At 43.7% G+C, this 18,994-nt stretch overlaps 1 protein-coding gene across 1 annotated transcript in view; it reads left to right on the top strand.

The window, feature by feature from the left end:
* The window catches only part of LOC147751304 (uncharacterized), a 538,297-nt gene that overhangs the window by 114,459 nt on the left and 404,844 nt on the right, over positions 1 to 18,994 (top strand). Inside the window, exon 3 of the mRNA XM_086938187.1 lies at positions 13,042 to 13,176. Within this exon, the coding sequence (XP_086794313.1) occupies positions 13,042 to 13,176 (135 nt within the window). The remainder of the gene's footprint in view (positions 1 to 13,041; positions 13,177 to 18,994) is intronic.

The raw sequence follows: 18,994 nt of genomic DNA, 5'->3' as shown, positions 1-18,994 counted from the left end.
AACTGTCTGACTTGCTAGATCGTAATTTTAGTCTGTAATTTTCTGAAGCAGTTTTCTCAACCAAAGGGAGTTTCGTGTCAGTTTGTGGAGGAGGGCAGGGCTTAGAGTCCAAGTCCGAAGGAAGTCCGAAGAATTTTTTAATATGACTGGAATGCAGCCATCCCTTCCTGCCCTCTATCTTAACAGCTGTCCTCGTCGTGAGCAGAACCAACTTCGGGGATTGCCAGCGGGGCTCCAATGGGCTCTTCCGATCAAAATTCCTGACGAAAACGTAGTCACCAGGAACCACCTCATGGGGCTTCGTCTCGGTGTTGTCGGGAAAGGCTGCAGCTACCTGTGAACGACAAGATTGTAGTGCAGACATCAAGGAGGCAAGGTAGTCTGTCAGCATAAGACAATCAACATCAGTTATTTTACGTGGAATAGGCGTCCCCCACATATTCGGTGGCCTACCAAAAACCACTTCATACGGGGATAGCCCAGAACGGGAATGGACCACCATCCTCATATAGAAGAGGGCGACCGGCAAGGCAACTATCCAGTCTATACCTTTGTCTCTACAAATCTTGGAAAGTCGGATTTTCAGTGTCTGATTATGGCGCTCCACGAGACCTGCTGCCTCGGGATGCCGAACACAGTGGAACTTCCACTGGTAACCTAACAGGAGTGTAATGTGTTCCATTAGCTTGGATGAGAATGGCTGGCCATTATCTGAGTACACGATGCGGGGCAAACCATACCGTGGGAAGTATTCACGAACCAGTTGCTTGGCAGTGGTCGGAGCAGTGTAATCGGGAACTGGGTATGCCTCTATCCATCGGGAAAGAGCACACACAACTACGAGGACATACTTGAATCCTCGACAACGTTCCATCTGGATATAATCCATCTGGAGGACTTCAAAAGGGTGGTCGGGAGGCTGAAATCCACCTTGCTCTACGGGGATGCTTTTACCTGGATTGAACTGACCACAAATCATGCAAGTACGCACTTTCTGTTTGGCTGCTGCCCGTAAGTTTTTATTGGACCATATGTGTTGAATACTGTCTAGCATTGCCTTCTCTCCAAGGTGTGCGGGACTATGTATTGTGTTAATGATGACCTGTACCATAGAATCGGGGAGAAACCATGTAGATTTTCCCTTCGTCATCCATCCCTGGTCTGTTTGGACCCCTCCTAGTTTCGTCCATTCCTTAATTTCATCTGGTGTTGCATGTGACTGTATGTCGATCACATCATGTGCGGGATCCCTAACGGTCATGCAGTGTGATGGTACCACTATCTGTATCTGGTCAGTTACATGAGTTCGGTTCTGAGCAGTTTGCTTTGCTGTTCGGTCTGCCAGGTCGTTACCCTGGGAAATGACATCAGTAACCTTGGTATGTGCCTTGCATTTCATGATAGAGATTACAGTAGGTAGATGTATTGCATCTAACAGAGCTTGAATGAGGGGACCATGTTGGATGTTGGCACCGTGAGAAGTTAAGTAACCCCTCTCTCGCCAGAGGACTCCAAAGTCGTGAACGACTCCGAATGCATAACGTGAATCAGTATATATGTTGACTCTCTTATTTCTGGCTTGAATACATGCTTGTGTCAGAGCAATAAGCTCTGCTGCTTGGGCTGACAAGGTGTCAATACAATTGGTTTCAATGACTTCCGTGTCTGTCGTGACCGCATAGGCTGCCACTAATTCACCTGTCTTTGTTCTCATACATGAACCATCCACATAAAGTGTCAGGTCTGGATCTGGTAAAGGAACATCTGTCAAGTCTTGTCTGGGCTTTGTTGTAATAGTGATAACTTCAATGCAATCATGTGCTAATGGATCTACTCCATTTATTGGCAATAACGTGGCTGGATTTAACGTGCTGCAGCGTCTGATTTCGATGTGTGGTTGAAACAATGTCAGTTCGTAACCTGTCAATCTTGCTATAGTCAGGTGTTGGGTCTGAGTTCGATTTAAAAGAACTTCTACAGAATGTGGAACCTGTACTGTCAATGGATGTCCTAACACAATAGAATCACTCTGTCTGATCGCTAAAGCTGTGGCTGCAACTGATTTCAAACATGCTGGAAGGGCTTGTGCTACTGGGTCTAATGTACTAGAAAAATAAGCACAAGGCTTGTGTGAACCTGCTTGTTCCTGAGTGAGGACTGACAGAGCAGTACCTTCACGTTCTGTGACAAAAAGTGTAAAAGGCTTACTGTAACATGGTGTTGCTAAAACAGGTGCTTGACATAAGGCTTTCTTTAAGTCTTCAAAAGCTTGTGTATGTTCCTGAGTCCAAGGGAGGACAGTCGAAGTCGCTGCCTCCTGTGTCGTTAACTGAATGAGTGGCTTTGCTAGAAATGCGTATTGGGGAATCCATTGTCTACAGTATGAGGTGAGGCCTATAAAGGCCCGCACCTCCTTTTGTGTTCTGGGTGGTGACATGTTTGCGATTAACTGAATGCGATCAGGTGTGAGCTGTCTCCCCACTTTGGACAGCAAGTGCCCCAGGTACACAACTTGCTGAACACAGAATTGTAGCTTCGAAGGAGACACTTTGTGTCCCTTGTCGGCCAGGAAGTTCAAAACGATCAGGGATGCATTCTCACATTCGGGTTCGCTTCGCGCGGTGATCAGCAGATCATCGACATACTGAAGCAGGGCAGTGTGAACTGGCATGTGGATACTGTCTAGTTGTTTTTTCAATGCTTGACTATAGATGCTGGGGCTTTCTGTGAATCCTTGAGGTGCACGGGCAAATTTGAAAGATCGTCCATTTAAACTGAATCCGAACAAATATTGGCTTTCCGGATCAATAGGGACACTGAAGAAAGCATTCTTGAGATCAATTACAGTAAAGAACGCTGCTTCGGAATCAATGGCTGTCAGTAACGAAGAGATATCTGGGACCACAGGGTACTGTGGCACAATACATTTATTCAATTCGCGCAGATCAATAACCAATCGATAAACAGGTGGAGCATTTGGGTCAGTACGTTTAAGAACAGGAATGATAGGAGAATTACACACATTAGAGTCGGTTTCCACAACCACTCCTTGTGCAATTAGCTCGTCAATTATTCTCAGTAAAGCCACTACAGCATCTGGGGTAACTTGTATTGTCGAATTCGTGGTAATACCACTCCTGCCTTGAGTGTGACTCGATATGGGGTAATGTGCATGCAACCTACATCAGTGGGGCCCTGAGCCCACAAGTGTGCAGGGACGTTCTGTAGTCGGGGATCCATATCTCTCAATACATAATGGCCTTTGAAATCTCGCAAAAACAATCGTACTCCCTCAGGAGAACAGCATATAATAGCTCCTAGAGCCTTCAATGTCTTTATACCTAACAGGTTTTCTGGACATGATTTCGTGAGCAATAAATCTGTAGTCCGCGTCAGAGGACCTACTGCAAGAGGGAGAGGTTGTGATACTTCATTAATAATGGGTTTTCCTGAAAATCCAAGGGACACATTCTGTGAGCCTGAGAGGGGTGCCCCTGGTACTTCACTGTGGCTTATCGTTGTTCTGCTTGCCCCTGTATCAATGAGAAACTTTCTGTCTTTCCCTAATACTTGACTATGTACATAGGGACCATTTTGATCTACAGGAACTTCAATAAGAGGCAAGCGGAATTCCCTCTCTAGGCTGTTTCATGTGTATCGCTGGTAATCAGGGTAATCGTTCTGTGCATACTGATACATTTGCTGTGTCGTGGTTTGTGTTGCAGTAACAGGTTGTTGCTGAGGTATCGCTACGGTCTGTGTAGATGCTGGCATGGGTGCTATATGTTGTATATTCTGGGGTACTTGTTGTGAAGTCTGATCTTGTCTAGGAGGACGCGGTCTCTCTTTAGTTTTACCCGTGGCGATATTGTGTTTCAGAACTGCACAATCGTTTATATAATGACCTGGCTGTTTGCAATAGTTACATACACCCTTTACAGGAACTGACGAATTACTAGGTTGATTCGCACCCTTTTTCTGACCATCGGCGGGAACTGACTGAGCAACTAACATCTTCATTTTCGTATCTTTCATACGTCTTTGTTCATGTTCTTGTTCTTCTCTAAGTCTATTCTGGTGATACTGTAACATTTGTAACATTTGCGAAGGGGTGTTAGCTTGCCAAGTACTTTCTACTTTCAGTACTCTATTCTTAACCTGGGGTAAGGAATTCTCGACTAATTTCGTTACAAAAAGATGTGGATATGACTCGCTACTTGCTTTCAGACCGCTATTTATACCAAAACATTTCTCGAATCGTGTATAAAAATCGCTAGTATCTTCATCAGGTTTCTGTTTGCATGCTGAAATTGCTCCCCAATCTTCCTTTTTCGTACTCAATAAACGTGGCAACACTTGTACCAATAAACCTGGTAACGCTTTAACTTTATCTCCAAGCCCTAGGCCTGGCACTCGGGTATTCTCTTCATCTTGTAATGCAGCCCAATCAATCTTTGCGTCTCCCACCTCCCACTCTTTTTCTTTGAGTTTCTCATATATGCCTGGAGGTAGTAATACTTTCAGTATTTTCATAAGGTCGGGATAAGTATAATCGCCCATTAATAACATGTCTTTTATTTCGCGGTGAAAACCTGCAGGATCTTTATCATGACTGGGTACTAGTTTTTTCATCTCCAATAATTCCATTTTAGTTACAGGTGTATACACAAACACACGTCTAAGCGTGTGGTCTGCGTTCTGTACGGGGTGCACTTCTCGCAACGGATTCTGTCTATCCATATAATACATGGTCTTTCGTTCCATAACGGGTGCTGAATTGATCTGCGGACATAGGAATGTACTATACTTGTGACGGTGTTCTAGGATTACTTTAATTAGATCAGTACTTAGACCTTTCCATCTGTTCGTGACCAGTTCTATTAGTATGTCAGGCAGAGGTCCTGGATCAGAACGTTGGCTTTTATACAATAAGAGCAGATGTTGTATCATGTACATACCAGCTAAGCGCTGCTCACTTGGTGTCAAGTTCAGAAACGTATGTGCTAACGCATCATCACCATATTTCTCAGAGCTGTCAGCCCATTGCACGGCTGACCTGGCTAATTCTTGTTCATCCATAGAATCGAGTACATGGTACCCCATGCGCTCTTGAAGTATTCTGTCAGTGGCTTGGAATAAGTGTTCAGGAGTTCTAGGATTACACATGGCTTCCTGATATATTCTTTTACTTTCCGGGCGCACTGGGCGCATCGAATTATTAAATGGTCTTCCTTTACCTACATACGCTATCATTTCTCTAGCTGGCAACTGTGTTTGTTCTGGTGTCTCGGCTTCCTCCTCCGCCTCCTCCTCTGTGGATTCATGTTTGTCGGAATCAACTTCCGGTACGGGCTGTCTTCTCTCATGCATCTTATTAATTGCAGTTCTGATTCTTCGGTACATATTATCTATACAAGCCTCTTTGTCATGCTGTCCATCTGCTATATTCTGACCCCATCTATGGAGTGCTTTTACATCTTCCGGGTTCATACCCGGCCTATCTACTTCTCTAATGAAGCAGTTTATAAGAAACCGCAATAACTTGGCTTTAGTATCCACTTTCTGATAGGCCATGGCCTCTTTGATACTGTCAGGCCCTACTCCCGTCTGGACAAACTTATATATTCGATCCAAGTGATCTGTCATTTCAGGTAGTGTCATTAGGAAGTTCGTGACTCGTCGTAAACGTACTGATGCGAGTAACATTCTCTCGTCACTCTTTCTACCAGGTACAGGATCATATCTGCAGTCTGCAAGGCGATCTCCAAGAATTGTAATATCTGTTCTAGGTGTACGCTGTTGCGCTATTTCTCTAAAACTCAAGCGATGGAGTTGTGGCGGAGTCTGGAAACCTATCCCTCCGGACGCGCCTCCTGAGGCGCCGGCTCCGAAAGGGTTAGTCGGGTTCGTGTCAAGGGAAGTAGGAGGTGGAGGAAGATCAGGAGGAGGAATCCGGGGAGGAGTAGCTTGTCGGGGAGGAAGAGCATAAGGATTCTGACCGTTAGGCGCAGGTACTGGTGGCAATGCGGTATTAACATATGTGGGAGCTACATCGTCTAAATAAGAAGAAAGGAAAACGTCCTTTGCTGTCTTCTGGTGTGTTTTAGTCGGGAGCAATGGGGGTGGGAGGTCCTTTGGTACTTCTGGAGAGGCCTTTGGCAGGCCTTTTGACAAGATGGGGAACATGCCATTCATAAGTGTATTTCGCTGTCTGTCTACTTGTTCTAATTTTACTCTGATACCTTCCTCAACTAATGCGTTTTCTTGGGCCTTGTCAGGCTCCTCCTTACTCTTTTCTTCTAGTCTGTGTGCTTTTTCTGTACGTCTATGCGACTCTTTACGCCATAGCTCGATGGCATCTTTCTGTGACTGTCTGGCTTTCTTTTTCCATAATGCTTCTTCTACTCTCATGATGCAATCCGCATCCCATGTCCCAGCAGCGGGCCATCTCTGATTCTCTGACAGTTCTTTAGTGTAATCCACCCATAAGTCGAGAAACAAAACGGCATCTAGGCCGTGCTTATGGTACATAAAGTACCCTGGAGTATCCCTAGGTGGTATGGGAACAGCTTCTTCTAGAACCCCCTTACGGGTTTTTATTTGTCTTAATTTAGAGAACAACGGCATTCTGAAATCAGGCTACTTGATTCTTTCGTCAGATATGAACATGAACAAACTACACATAAAACACGTATAAGCACAATAATGAGGGTCGAACATTCACTCACACCACGACATTTGAATGACACATTAAAACACTTCAAGAACGAACCACATTAATCAATTACAATTAAAAACCTACCAACCACGTGAAACAGGATGCACCGCTAAACGGCACAGATACACCTTTCACAGATGCAGACTAGATATACTGCTAAACAGTATAGATACACTGCTAGACAGTGCAGACCAGGCTCGTGTACCCGAACCCGTCTTGACCGGCACAGACTAATGCGCACGTCAGGATGCGTCCCTAGCAACGGTACTCACCAGGAAGCACGGAAACAGAAGGCCTCGGAAACTCTGGACTGGATTCGGACTCGACGCAGGTACTTCGGAATCTGGTGGGCCTCGGTATACCACGGATCTTGCTCTCTCAGCTAGGCTCAGGTCGGGATCCTCCGCACTCCTCACCGCCTCGTCTGGGTGTCGATCGCAGCCTCAGTCACCTCCGTTGGCCTGAGGGAGATACAGGAAATCCTGCGGATACGCGTAGTTGTCCGTCCGGCTGTGGCAGGGGGCTAGGCCTGCAACGCACCTCCGGCGCGTGGGGTGGGGGAGGGGTCCCTATTCGGGCGCCAGAACTGTGGTAAAATCAATTACCTATACTTAATTTGTAATCAATAATCAATAAGAATAACTCAGAGAAATAAGAGGCAAAATCCGGGATATTGAGGTTAACTCAAAAGGGTTTTATTCCTGTAAAAGGAATTGGGTTATTGGCTCGAGCCAAGGTGGCATAACCATTCCATCACCACACAGGTTCAGGAAGGGCAGACAGACAACATATTGTTTACAGAAGTACATATATATAGTCAATGCATTACAATGTATGAGCATGTAGTAGGCGTAACAGCTGGAAAAGAAGAGATAAAACATGGAAACGTCATTAACAAGGCGTTACAATAGGCGTGCATGAAGGCGTGTACTAGAAACGTCACTTGTCATGAGGTCACAAGTAGGTGGATCCATAGAAGAATCTTGCGATGTCAGCAGAAATATATGGCAGAGATGCGCGCGCAGCAGCTTGACGTGATTCTGACGTGTAACTGGAGGGCGAAGGGGACTTGACATTTAGCACTACAAGGGTAGACATAAGTCGTGCAAATGTAGACATAAGTCTAGGATGTCAGATCAACCTAATCCCAAATCGTATCTGATATCATATGTTTAAGGAACTGTAGTATCTGGAAGGGAAAAGGTCTCTCGGGCGGAGACTACTCTATACTGTCTGCATGTATATGCGTCTACGTGTTAGCATGCGGGGTGAGGGGGCATGGGCCTACCATGGCAACGGAGTCTATGAATTACTTGCACGGAGACAGAAAAACCGGGCCCTCTGCTCCTGCAGCTGGAAGGATGTTTACTTGAGCTACGAGACAGGAATGTGTTTTCGAGGAGTGGAGTAGATAATTCGAAGGTTGAATACAGTCTTGGCAGGCAGAGGTTAGGCTATGCGCCGGAGCCGCGCAAGGAGTAAGGTGGGGGCCACTGGTACAGAGGTAGCCTGGGCTGAGGCCCTCGGAGTCAGGAAGCAGGAGAAAGGTTCGAAAAAACTCAATGGCATAATCTGGGCCTACTTCGCCAGAGCTGAAAAACGTGAAAAGTGTACCACAAAAAGACGGTGGCACAGCATACATAGGAACTGAATATACAATCCGTTCATGGCGGATCTGAAAGAGGACATGTTAAAGATGGACGCAAATGTATTTGCGTCTTCATAGCTGGCACAGGAGGGAAATTACATGCACTGCAAGCTAGTACATGGAGACGGTGGGGTACTCGCTGGGGAACACTACTCGATCAAAAATTATATTTCCTCAAAACACACAGTTATATACTCACCAACATAGGCTGCAATGAGTTGTGCAGTTGGATCAAGGTGACTGCTGCTCATAGTTAATACAGCTTGGGCAGCCCTAGGTGCAGTGCATGCTAAAGGTGCAGGTGAGAGTTGAACTTTGTGATCATAGGAAGATGTGAGCCACTCATCTCTTTGGACCTCCAAAAGAGAACTAATATACATCCCTGTGTGTGCAATTCCTAAAACAGGTGTAGGCACTCACGCAGAGACCATCTTGCCACTTATCACCGCTGCTGTAGACATGGCTGCGTAGATTGTGATGCGGGTCACAGTAGCTGCTCTGCTCCAAGGGTTATGGATCCTGGAACAAGTCTTCCCTTCTGCAAACCTTCGTGTATACTAAGGTTTCAGAGCTGAAGGCTGCCTGCATGCTCCAGTTTAAGCTAAACATGCAAGTGATCCTTCCTCTTGGCTGCCAGGATAGGGTCAGGTGAGATATTTAATTTAACTTCACTAGCAAAGTGGGGAAAAGGAATCATTACTCTTCAAGTCTGGCCACAACATGGCCACTGTTGATTGCTCATGTCAATTACTTCAGAAGAAGTGCCCTGTAGAGAAAAGAGGTTCTACTCATGGCACAAACACAGAAGCGGAAAAGGCGTCTCCCACCTGTGATTGAGTGCAGAAAAGTTAAAGTCACCTGTTCTCTGCTGCTCTACTTTTCAAAACAAGCAATGGAGTATTTAGAAAAAATGAAAGTAACAAGTTAAATAGAGGTCAAAAAATGTATTGCAAAAAGATCACATGCAAAAGAACAACATGCGCTGAAGAGGGGGGAGAAGCACACAAGGGAGTCAGCTGGATAACACACACGCTCATAGAGTACTTTAGAAAACAAAAAATCTAAGCTGCTGGTGCAAGCATTGATGGGTGCGGGGTGCAGTAAAACGGAGAAGTTGAAGGAGAAATATGTAAGGTAAAGAAATAGTACCTCAATGACAGCAGCGGACAAACATTAACTGATAGGAAGAAATGTGTACCCTGTTCAGGTGCCAGATTTGAAACAGGAAGTGATGCATGACGTGCGCTGGTCAATCAGAAGCCAGCAAAGAAGAACAACAATGGAGCCAACAAATGGGAAGCAAAGGTGGGCTTCAAGCCCTTTATGTAACATATACCCCTCGCAAGTACAGCACATGCGGTATAAATGCGACACCTAAAAAGACTGTAGGTAGGTCTAGCAGGACAAAATATTTAAATAAAATGACAAACTTGCATTGCCTTTTGCAAATTTGTCCATTACAATTTAAGTACCACTAATAGTAGAAATCGTTAAAGGATCACCAAATAAATATATAATGAGGCAACACATCTCTTCTGTTGTACATAATGTACACTACTTCCAGGTTTACTTGCCTGTGAGATTTTAGAGCCACAAACTTTCTTATTTGGAGACTTTAATATACATCTGTAGGACAGGACCTTCATTATAGGACAAACTATGATTGAGGATCTCAGAGGTGTGGCTTGGCACTAATGAATTAGGGATCTAAGCATAAAGCTGGACACTTGCTAGATTCAATCTTTGCAAACAAACAATCACTGGAGACTACGCCTGCTATGTCGTTAGTATCATTACACCGTGCCTTTTTCAATCTGGGATAAAAATTATCTGGCCAAGGCAGGGGATAGGGTTCAAAGATTGTTGAGGTCATGGCCACGGTTAGCTATCCCTAGATTGAACAGCCAATTAAGGAAATCATGGTCCAGAATATTAGGGCGTGGGTTGGAGCTGGATCAACCTATAATAGATACCTGGTTACAAGATGCATTGTTGCCAGCAAAAAACAGTCGCCAAGTCCTATGCAAGTCTCCAGCCCCTTGGTTTACAAAGGCACTGTGGGCAGAGAAATCAAGCTGTAAAAATCTGGAGAGAGCCTGGAGGATTGCGTATGATGGGGAGAGTAAACACATATATATATATATAGCCCTCAAAAAGCATCATGGTCTCTATAGAGTAGCCCATACTTATTATTATCTGGATCACAGTAATGCAGCTCAAAAAAGTTCAAAAACTCTTTTTAAGTTGGTGAGCGAACTCTTCGATCCTAATAAGATCCTTCTCATACCAGTACGGTCCCAACTAGACTGTGAGGAATTAGCCTGTTTCTTGATAAAAAATAGTTGCAGATATCCAGATGGCATTAAACAAAGAAGGGGAAGATCATTCTTCATCATATAGTATCCCGGAGAATAAGGCTAGCTAAGACCTGATGGGTCGAGACCCTACGGGAGGAGGATGTAAACTAAGGTCATGAAATACGCTGAAATACGCTGGATCTGGCTGGATTCTTGTCATTATTGGTATCAATCAGCCTCACCCGAAGGTCCCACTCCGGTGACTAAGATAAGTCCCCTGGACGTGGATAATTTCCAGCTCCAGATGGGGCTTCTTAATTCCTCGTTAGAGCAGGGAAGGACTCCATAGGCATGGAAACATGCCATGGCCTGACCCCTCCTAAAGAAACCATATCTGGACCCTGACAGCATGGCTAACTATAGACCAGTCTGTTTGCTTCCCATTATAGCCAAAATAATGGAGAAACAGGTCAATGCACAACTTTATATTTTGTAGAGTCAGAAGATGGCCTTCATCCGTCTCAGTCAGGATTTGGGAAAGGACACAGAACTTGGTCATCCCTGTTGAGAGGGATGGAACATCCTAGACCACTCCTAGATAGGGACGAGGTGGCAGCACTGATCTTAGTCGACCTCCATTCAGCCTTTGATACTGTTTCTCATACAATGCTTCTTGAAAGACTGAGTTAGGATTGGAGGGAACGGCTCTCTCCTGTATGACATCTTTCTTAAGGGATCGGTCATTTCAGGTTATTTCAGCTACAGCCTTTTCCGAACGACACTCCTTGATTAGAGGAGTTCCTCAAGGATCATCCCAAGTCTGATAGTATTTAATATCTCTGTGCGCCCATTAGTAGACTCAGTGAAAAGTTGTGTTCTCACTTTATTTTCATATGCAGAAAACACTCAAATCATCTTTTCATTGTCATCTGCACAGAGACACGGAGACCTTGAACTATGGACTGCGGTTGGTCGTGGAGTGGATGGACGACCAGTCGTTCAAGCTCAATGAAGAGAAAACAGAGAACCTTGTAGTAGGAAAAACCTTTTCCTGTAAATACTGGCCGGAAAATTTTGGCTCTCTCCTAGTGCCAGTATCAAAGCAATGAGCCTGGGTATTTTGGTGGATGACAAGTTGTCCATGAAACCACAGGCGACAAAAACAGCTCCTACGTATTTTGCCATCTTGAAATGGCTGCAGAAAAATATATATAGCAGCTACCAGTCTCTGCTCAGAGAACAGTGATTCAGGCACTCGTAATATCTAGGTCGGATTATGGCAATGTATGACATCTAGGAGCAGATAAAGCGGCTATCAAATTATTGCAAGTAGTCCAGAATTCAGCAGCAATGTTGCTTTTTAGTCTGTCAAAAATGCCTCATTATCTGGTCTCCTACTGAACTACACTGGTTAGCAATAGAAAGAAGAATTCAGTTCAAGACCCTGTGCTTTGTGCAGGAGGACAGAGCAGGGGTTGGTCCAAACTACCTACAAGAATTGGTGAAAGCTAACCAATCTTCCCGGATGCTATGCTCTAGTGAACGTTCTTTGTGCATTGTTTCTCAATAAAATGCACACACAGTCGAGGGCAGTCCTTTGCATTTCAGGGTCCAAAATGATGGAATGAGTTCCCCGAGTTATCACGAGAAACTGTCCATCATTAACGCTCTTTCGTAAGCAGCTGTTCTGATATAGCGTGACTGGAATAAACATATCCTGATGTTGTAGCTTCGGGAGAGGGAATTGCATTATCTACACATCAAAGAGCTATGCTCAATAAGTGAAACATTCTTGAGGCATGCAATGAGTCTATCTGTGCACCCTTCAATTTTTGATTCGTTAGTCCTTCAATCAGTTTTTGTCAGCCTGGTTGTCTGTACTTGTGTTTAGAATTCCCTGTACCACTGTTTTAAAGCAGTTGCATTAAAATGATTCAAACACACACAAAAGCTACATTTTAACTTGGTGAATATGGCATTATTATTATTAGTTGAATTCATTTAAGCAAGTGTGTCCCTTTGGAATCAAATTGAATTAAAGTGATTGGTCTATAAATTGCCATCAGAAATGAGACCCCAGCTATCCGGGACCATGACAAAGGCTGCATGCAAAGATGAGCTGACTTAACTTCTGACCTTGACAAAGTAAGTATTGCTGGACATTTGTGGTGGAGGGGAGACAGGGGTTAGGCACGGGCCACTAAGTAGCTTCGGGAGAAGCTGAGACTATCCCCACTCATTTGAAAAGAAACACGTTCAGTACTGGTATCACACATCAGAGGCACCTACTCAAAGCTACATGTTATTGGATTTGGAACAATAGACCTCACATAGAAATGTCCTACTCATTAACCCCTCTTCTTTTTCATTGTCTTAAGAACGTTTCATTTGCGAGAAAAAGTTTGGAGACTGAAGAACTATCCTTGTCTTTTGAGAGCTTTCTTCACAGAGATGGCAACCTCTACACATGCTTCACTCAAGACGGTGCTACTTTCTACTTTGACGACCAAAAAGTAAGAACATTTTTAATTTACTATGCATACACAGTTATAATAAACTGCCCTTGAATTCACCCTGCCTAATGTTACATGACTTATCAAAAAGCCATTGGCCAACAAAGTATTAATGGATATGATACTCCTCATCTGGCATTTGTGGCACATTAATGGCATGAAGACTTAATTAGACAGAAACAAAGTGAAAGATACACAATATTATTTTCTATTTGGAATAGCAGAGCAGATCAAACATTCATATTGTTTTATGTGTAAAACCTCAAACATGATTTGCAAGTATGCAATGTATGCTGTACCTGCGCAATTTCCTTGCACATTTACAGCTACTCCCTGAGGAAAATTCGCATTTGAGCAGTTTTAATAGACTGTGGCTGGCACATATTCTAACATACACCTAATTTACACAGGAATGTGCTGAAATCCCCATCTTCCCTCCCATTATTGCTATCTTGAAGTGCAGTTCAAGTTTTTAATTTCCACTACCAACTTGGGGACAGATATGCAATTGTAAGCATTTTTATGGACAGACTCTTTAGCCCTTTAGCTGTTGAAACGTTTCCACCCTCCATGCTTATGCCCCCGTAACCTTTTTCCTGCAAAACATATCCACTCCAAAATTGCGTCCTATTTCCCAACATGATGGTGATTCTAAATGTATTCAGTACACAAAAGAGGGAAAGCCTCACAGCTGATGAACTCCCAACATTTTAAGAAGTAAAATTAACTAGTCTCAATATATATCAAAGTGGAAAGGGATCTGCACCCCAGTGAATCGGTGCATCACATGGATATATTAGTAAGATTCTCACCCACTAGTACCACCAGTGGCGTTCTTTATCATCGGATCCTCACCCACTGCACCTAGTGTGAGTAGGTGGGCGCAATGCAGTCTGTAAGCGAAGCTCATACTAAAACCTAAGTGCAAGTTAAAACCCCTTATATTCCCGATTATGCCCAGTGCATCAAGCCACTTTATGCTGTGATACAACTTACTTTTTCAAAAGCCTGCTGGTTACCGGAACATTCTGCTATTCTGCTATTTTACTTTCTTTGCAATCTGATATGCTTGGTTCTATATACTTGTTAACACGTGACAACGACACTAACCTGGTGATGCGAATCGTACCAGCTGTCACGATTCGCTCCCTGTGCTCTCGTGCCCACCACCAGGGGGCCGAATTGTGGGGCTTTCCAGTGTTCTAATATGCCTCCAGACACTCCTCTGTATGCATATCCTGACTTCCAGGCATTTAGACATTATTTAGGAATTGACATCCATTCCCAATCCATGCCGGATTTTGTGAAAGCCAGCCTGCTTATACTTGAAGCCAGCCTACTCATGCCTGAAACTCCATTACCCAGAATTCCCTGCTCACTGCTTTGTCTCCACCCCTGCAGGCCAAGGATGGGTGGAGGAATTCAGTTCACCTGTGGCTGGCTGCTTCTAGCCTGCTCACACCTGATGCATATGATTACTGTGAGCTCTTTTAAGCCCCAACTCCCTTCAGGCAAAGGTTGGTCATTGTAGCTGTTTTACCGGTGAGACCCATCCTTGTTGCCAGTGCTCCTGAGCTTTTGCTATCCTTGTTCCTGACCTGTTGCTGTTTTCCTTGTTCCTGAACCAGCACTGTCTGCAGTGCTACCCTGATCCCTGAGCCTTAGTATTCCTTGTTCCTGAACTGCAGCAGTTTCCCTTCTCCCGAATTAGCACTGCTTGAAGTGCTCCCTTGTTTCCTGAGCTATAGCTATTCCTTGTACCTGAATAAGCACTGCCTACAGTGCTCTTGTTTCCTGAGTTCCTGAGCTATAGTTGTTCTGTGTTCCTGTTCCTGGGCTTCAGCTATTTTCTTGTTCCTGGTTTGCACTGCTTGCAGTGCTCTCTTGACTCCTTGACTCCTGAGCTGTAGCTATGTCCTGTTTCTTGAGCTAGCACTGCCTGTAGTGCTACCTTGTCTCCTGAGCTAAAGTAATTTCCCTGTTCCTAAACTAGCACTGCCTGCAGAGCTACCTTGACTCCTGAAGCTTAGGTAATTCCCTGTTCCTGAACCAGCACTGTCTGCAGTGCTGCCTTGACTCCTGCGCCTTAGCTCACCTCTTGATCCTGCCCCAGCACTGCCTTCTATGATATTTTGTTTTCTTGATTCCTTAACCTGCACTATTCTAGTATACCCTTGTAGCCTCCCCTTCTGTATATCCTTTTCTAGTCCCTGCCTTTCTTCCCATTTCATTGGTTCCAGTTCTAGTTTTCTGTCTTTCTATTCTGCTGTCTTACTTCTGTTGCCTTATATGTTTGTTACCTGCTTTCTGACAAGTGTGCCCTGTCATTTCCTTCCTTTCCTGTTAAGCACTCCTTGCTAGCTCCTTGTCTATTGTGCTTGTGTTTAGTTCTACCCCTTTGCTGTTACTGCCTTGCGCGTTCCTGTTTGATCGCCAGGATCCGTGGGCTCAGCTGACTACCTAGGTGGTGTTTCTTGTTCACTGTGAGTTTTGTCTTTGAGTTACATTTATAACATCACTATAGGTATAAGCTCCACAGACCCTGCCTTTGCATGCATATCCTACATGTGGGTATTTGCAGTCAGTATCTGTAACAGCAATTACGGGTAAGAAACTTACTGAGCTTCAGTCTTACCATGTGGAGCTCCTGAGTGCTTTACCCCACACCCCCCTTTTTTGTTAATGTTGTATTATATATATGTCTTGCACGTCCGTCCTGGGTGTAGTTAGTCTGAATGCTAAATTGCCTTGTGAGTGCCCTTCCTTTCTGAGTCTTACCCCTCTTGTAACTTGTACAGGCTTCCCCTTTGTATCTTTTTTTCTCCTCTGACTCCCTGTGTGATCCTGGGCAGCACTGTACTCTTCCTTTCTGTGTATGTCTTCTACCCAGTTCCCAGTCCTTGTGCAAGTCCCTGACTATGTTCCCCACATAGTCCCGGACAGTCCCTGACACAGGCGCAGTGGGTTTGACTTACTTGACGTACAATGAAGGGGACACAGTGGCAACCGCATACAAATCACATTTGTACACTTCGGCCGAAATGAGGTTTTCAACTGTTGAGAAAGTTTTGACAGCTGTCCAAATGGCAGTTCTGAAGGAACACACTTTGGCACTGGGAAAACACATTTTGGTAGTTACACCATATCCTGCTTTAGAGGCAGTTACGACGGAAAGTGTGCCAAACTCAAAAGCTTTACATCCCTGTTGGATACAATGGGCTACTTCTTTGACATCCCCAGATGTCACTTTTAGCTTTGACGCTTCTCTTCAGACACAGGAGTTCTTGCAGTATGAATATGTTCATCCACCTCCCTTGTCTTTGCTTCCTTTGGAAGACTATGCATGTATTATTTACACCAATGGTTCGGCTCAACTGGCCGCGGATTCTAAACCTGCTTACTAGGCAGCATGTGCTATAGTTGCAGGTACAATGGTGAATGGAGAATTCAAATCTTCCATAGTGCACACTCAGGCACTGGGAGACTGTACTGCATAATTAGCTGAGCTACGTGCCTTAGTTCTTGCTCTTGAGTTTGCTGATCCAAACGTTTCGACTCCTACTGTCTGCGATTCTAATTTATGTGTTCAGTCTTTCAATGACAACTTATTCTTCTGGTCTCAAAATGATTATCAGTACTCTAAAGGCAGCACAATTAACCATAAACGCTTTGGGCTCGAGTGGCAGATCTTAAACAACGTTTGCCACTCACACATGTTATACATACTCTTGGCCACCAGCGTGTGGGGGCACACGCTGTTGGGAATAGTTTGGCTGATGAAGCAGCCAAATCTGCAGTAGCCACATGTTCCGTAGCAGCCGTTACTAGATCCATGACAAAGATTGATAATGTCATTTTGGCAGCTCATCAATGGTCACTACTTGCTTGAACGTTTAGCTGCAAACTTTATTGATGGAATTCTGGCCCCACATTCGTCTTCACACATCATGAAGTGTGACCAGACTCTTGTTAACATTTCAGCATTACCTGGTCTTGATTGTATTGTTTGGGATGAAGTGGGTTTCCAAATTCATGGTCCTACAGAGCTGATTAACGTGCTGTATGTGTTTAGATTCTCTTTGGGTGATGTGGTTACACAAGACATTCATTCAAATGATTGGGATGTGCATGTGATTCAAGCTTTGTTTTCAGATTTAAAATATTATGCTGCTTTTGATGCTGAAGACTTGTATATGAATTCTGGTAATTACGCTGACCGCTTCTGTTATCAACATTATAGCCATCACTTCATACACAAGACTAGTGCATTATGCCCTGTCGTAAATTACACTCAATAGGAGCATTGCCCCATGCCAATAAAGGGCAGCTCGAGAACATTAAAGAAAACGTTTACCTACTTTACAGAATTTAGCCCATCCAAATCCTGAATCTTTCTATTTCAACATGAATAGCACTTCCTCTCAGAATCTCATGTTGACACATAGTTAATTCATATATTCTTCTTCATAATAAGGCAATAAAGGGTTATGACCATTGGAAGGAAGCCATTGATCTAAAGTCAATTTGGGGCTCTATAGAATGGCAGGTGGAGGGCTCCGAGGCCCTTCATCGTGCATGCCTCATTCCCACTCAAATGCTATTCTTAAATAATACCATTTAACAAACCACATGTTTTTGTTTGGCAACTACTAAACAAATGTATGCCCTAGAAATTCCGACCTTAGCAGAATATAATAATGAGCTCTTACAAACAAATTATACCATAGAAGATTTACAGAGTTTATTGACAAATAATTCATTTAATGCTTCTACAATGGATCCCATGGGTTGGTTAGTCTGGCCTAATAGTTCAAATACTTGCCAACTCCGTTTTTTTAACTCTAGTTTAGTTTATAAACATTCAAGGCCCGACCCTAGATTTTCTGATTCTCAGACTGTAATGACCTACTCTGTCGGTAAACTGTGTCAACAATGGTTACAGCACTCGACATTGTCGTCTGTTAAACAAAATTAATTCTTACTATCAAATAATAATAATTTGCCCATCTTTGTCCTGGGAACGAGAGCTCCTAGAACGGAGAGAAGGATACATGCTGCTTACAATGAAATTTGGAAACTATCTCAAATTGAAGCAGCATTACGTTTGCGGGAGATAGACCAGGCAAACTTGGAAAAAGTTTTAGCTGTTGTCATTAATACACTGTCTTCCCACATTTATACATTAGATAATATTGTTTCCTCTGTTATTGACATTGTACAAGATGATGTTTCACTGTTATATCATGGTCAAAATCAATTTGGTCAAAATCAATTGCACTCGGTAATGCAATTTGCTCAGCTTTGCAAATGTTGAAAATGGGGAAAGTGCCATGGGATTTTTTGAATGCCAGCTCTGTATTTGCCCCGTTTAATTTGACAGACAAACAGCAATTTATGTCCACGAAAGATGCCACTTATACTCTATTCCACATTGAAAAAATAGACCCTTTACCATTTTCTGTAGCGCAACCAAATTGGTTAATCCATGGGGTTCTAAATTTACTGTTTTTATTGTTTCAATTTACATCCTGTATGAAACATTACCCTGTGGGCCGTTTTCAACCTCTTGGGGGTGCTTTTTACATGAACTGTGGTTTCTTCCTTTCACTTATCGATGTTCAAGAGACAACGCTGAGGTTTACCTAACCTTCCACTGTGGGACATTTCCTAGTCTGAAAAAAAATATGCACAGAGCCTGTAACCTTTCAACTCTGAATTTTGCATGTGTTTTAAAAGGTAAACCAACTCCAGCCATAATTCCCACGTTCACACTGCTTACTAACGGTAGCTATCTTATTTTAAATAACTAAAAATGCGG

Source organism: Lissotriton vulgaris, chromosome 1_1, assembly GCF_964263255.1.
Source record: "Lissotriton vulgaris chromosome 1_1, aLisVul1.2, whole genome shotgun sequence".
Classification (NCBI taxonomy): Eukaryota; Metazoa; Chordata; class Amphibia; order Caudata; family Salamandridae; genus Lissotriton; species Lissotriton vulgaris.
This window is presented reverse-complemented; position numbering and strand designations above follow the sequence as displayed.